At 39.1% G+C, this 3,093-nt stretch overlaps 1 protein-coding gene across 1 annotated transcript; it reads right to left on the bottom strand.

Annotated features, from left to right (window-relative positions):
• Nucleotides 1-478: 478 nt before the first annotated feature.
• On the bottom strand, nt 479-2,430 carry LOC147460452 (uncharacterized). Its single transcript, XM_086498604.1, has 4 exons — nt 2,115-2,430; nt 1,550-1,694; nt 1,140-1,414; nt 479-897 (listed from the first exon to the last, which is right to left on the bottom strand). Exons 1-4 carry the CDS (start codon nt 2,428-2,430, stop codon nt 479-481), a joined length of 1,155 nt encoding a protein of 384 aa, XP_086354730.1.
• Between the last annotated feature and the right edge of the window lie 663 nt (nt 2,431-3,093).

Raw genomic sequence — 3,093 nt, 5'->3', positions numbered from 1 at the left:
TACATGTGGTAGTGATGTGTGTGAACACACTTAGGACCACCGGGGCATTTTTTCCCTTTCTAGGAGGTTTTTCCCCCGTGCATTCTATATATGCCCATCACTCTAGGGCTAACTTATCTTTTTGTTGCACACTAAGTAATACACTCTCTATTGTGTGCCTTGAGCTTCCTTCATCTTCTCCAAGTTGTGTGTGTTTTCTTGCAACCGTAACTCCAACATAGACAAGAACTCGTCAGGAAGAACACGCATTGTACACAGGTTGATAGATAATTTCCACCTATCGTAGTTAGTTTTTGTCCATCCAACATATAGCATACAACCCCTCTCAGGGCGCCAAAAGATACATACTCTTTGTGAAAAGACACCCCTCAAAATATGTCCTTTCCTAACTTATGACTAACTATCGCTTGAAAGCTTACTGTCTGACTCCTGACAACTACTAATTGCTGACTAACTACTTCTTGTTTACGTACTAAAATCATAATATAGGCCCTTTCCACTTGGAACACTCGTTGGACCCAAAAAGGAAATTTTTGGAGACCCAGACCCACTTATCCCTTGATGAGTCCTCTTTATTGTCATCAAGGATAGTGCCACCTTTATCAAACTCTTTTTGCAAATCCTCTGGACCATCCTTCGTAATCACATCATGTGTCAGGTTGTCCAATGATTGCTCAACTTCTTTATTGTTCATGTCCTCGGCTTCATCTGCAACTCTGGAAAGCACTTGAAGGTTTGACCCGTGATTACAATCCGTTTGTTTTTCATCAAGAACATCCCCAGCCCCGTTAGTGCCAAACAGATTCCCTTCTTGATCAAAATCACCTCCAGCCACAAAGGTGGAAATATTTTCAACCAACAAAGCAAGATTTGAACGTTTTGGAGTCTTTTCTAGATCTTCATCACATTAGGGAAATTGAAAATATCCACAGATCTCTTCTTGGCTTTCAAGAAGAAATCCTAAGTCTCAAGAGAACCAAAAGACTCTTTATTCTTTTTGGACTACTTCTCAAGAAGAAAGCCATACTTTTGCTTCAATTCATCATACTACACTTGTAATAATTCATACTCTTCCTTATTCTCCTCTTCTTCTGCAAACACTTTATAGGGATTAGAGAGAACATTTGTCATCCTCTTACCCAACTCTACCCAAATCTGCTCCCCTTGCTTCCTAAGCTCCATCTTCATGTGCTCCACATCCTCAACACGAAGATACCATCCATCAGTTTCCAATTCATCATTTGTGCATTGCCAAATTTTCTTCTCAACATCGTTGCATGTAGTTACCCAATTAAGCAACACACGATTATCCACTTCCAACGTAGCATTGGTGGATGCCAACAAATTGAGCTTTGTTTTTAACACATTAGTCCATTCCTGCTGCCACTCCTTATACAATTCAACATTACTCTCCCTTTTGCTCAGTTGACTACTATAAAACTCTTTCCTTCCCTATTCCTGCTGCTGCAGCTTTTCTTCTGTTTTGTTAAGCTTTTATTGCAACTTGTCCAACTCATCACTGCTCACAGTCTTGTTTCTTAACACATACTTTAGTTCTTCAACTTCCACAATTAACTTCTCATTTGCCTTAAGCAAAATTGTAGCATTGACATTTTGCTGATCTATAAACTCCTTCAACGCATTCGATGCTTCAAGCACTTTAGAGTATGAGATATCAGTGAAAACTGGTTCCACTGTACCACATTCTCTTCTACTTCAACACTTGCTACATGTGATTCTTTCACCAGCTTTGACATATCTTCCAATCTTCTCTTCTTAATCTTGATTGACTTGTGATAGAATTCGGAGTCGATGTAGCTTCCTCTGTTGAAGACAAAAGATTTTCCTCCCAAAGATTCAGGAGCCCAATATCCAAGCCCATGCTTTCCATACAATCTTCATGAGAATAACCTACATTAAGAAAATCCTTGTATGTCCTCACAATAGAACCTTTTCCAACAAGTCCTTTGAGTTTCATGGTACTTTTCCCTTTTTTGTCTGTTGCTTTCTTTGTTATAACTTGATCATCTCTTTCATGTCTCCCGCTTTCCTTAAAAACAGGTTGAGGTGTCAAACTTTTTAGTACAACATTATTCTGGACATGCATGATTGACTTGTGATAGAATTCGGAGTCGATGTAGCTTCCTCTGCTGAAGACAAAAGATTTGCCTCCCAAAGATTCGGGAGCCCAATATCCAAGCCCATGCTTTCCATACAATCTTCATGAGAATAACCTACATTAAGAAAATCCTTGTATGTCCTCACAATAGAACCTTTTCCAACAAGTCCTTTGAGTTTCATGGTACTTTTCCCTTTTTTGTCTGTTGCTTTCTTTGTTATAACTTGATCATCTCTTTCATGTCTCCCGCTTTCCTTTAAAACAGGTTGAGGTGTCAAACTTTTTAGTACAACATTATTCTGGACATGCATGAAAACAATTGCAATGAGTGGACCAACTTTAGCTGACCTCTGCACCTTCTTCTTATCTTTAGTAAATACCTCCTAAAGGATGCGCTCATAGAGCATTGTAGCCCATCCAAATTTCCTCCCCTTCTCTGCTTCACTCAACATAGCATAATTTTCCTTAGAAATATAATCCAGCTTCACCCGCAACATAACCCTTTCCAAAAACCACTTCAACTGCTGCATCCATTCAGGATTTTGAACATTCTTCAACGCAAAATTGTGTTGAGTCCCTTCACTTTTTCCAAAATTTTCATCCATTAACTCTTTTGAAGCCTTGTCAATTGCATTGCTTACACCTTCTGGCAAACCAAAGATAGTAGACACTAATGCAGCTGATAGGTAAGCCTCATGTTCCACAACTCCATTACATTCTACCATACTTTTCAAAAATATGATGTTTTGTGTTGTAAACTACCAATGTGTCCACGACAAGAGGGTGTAATCCAGTAGCGCTATTGATTGGAGTCACTTCTTATGATGCAACTAGAATGCATCAATCTCAACTTTAAAATCGACAAATTGATGTTCGGTTACCTGTTTATCCTTTGTATATAGCGGGGATGGCTGCTGTGTTGGCTCATCCTCTTCTTCATTGATTTCCACCATAGTTAATGGACTCATGAGGCA

The sequence above is a fragment of the Adiantum capillus-veneris genome, chromosome 3 (assembly GCF_014529385.1).
Source record: "Adiantum capillus-veneris isolate H3 chromosome 3, ASM1452938v2, whole genome shotgun sequence".
NCBI lineage: Eukaryota > Viridiplantae > Streptophyta > Polypodiopsida > Polypodiales > Pteridaceae > Adiantum > Adiantum capillus-veneris.
Note: the sequence above shows the minus strand (reverse complement) of the source record. Positions and strands in the feature narration are given on the sequence as shown.

Bases quoted from the DNA above. Each gene is read 5' to 3' on its own strand.
- LOC147460452 (XM_086498604.1), bottom strand. From the start codon at position 2,430: ATGCATGTCCAGAATAATGTTGTACTAAAAAGTTTGACACCTCAACCT. The intron at 1,695-2,114 runs GTCAATCATGCA...AATGTGGTACAG, and splicing joins GACTCCGAATTCTATCACAA to TGGAACCAGTTTTCACTGAT. The intron at 898-1,139 runs GTAAGAGGATGA...AATGTGATGAAG, and splicing joins GCAGATTTGGGTAGAGTTGG to ATCTAGAAAAGACTCCAAAA.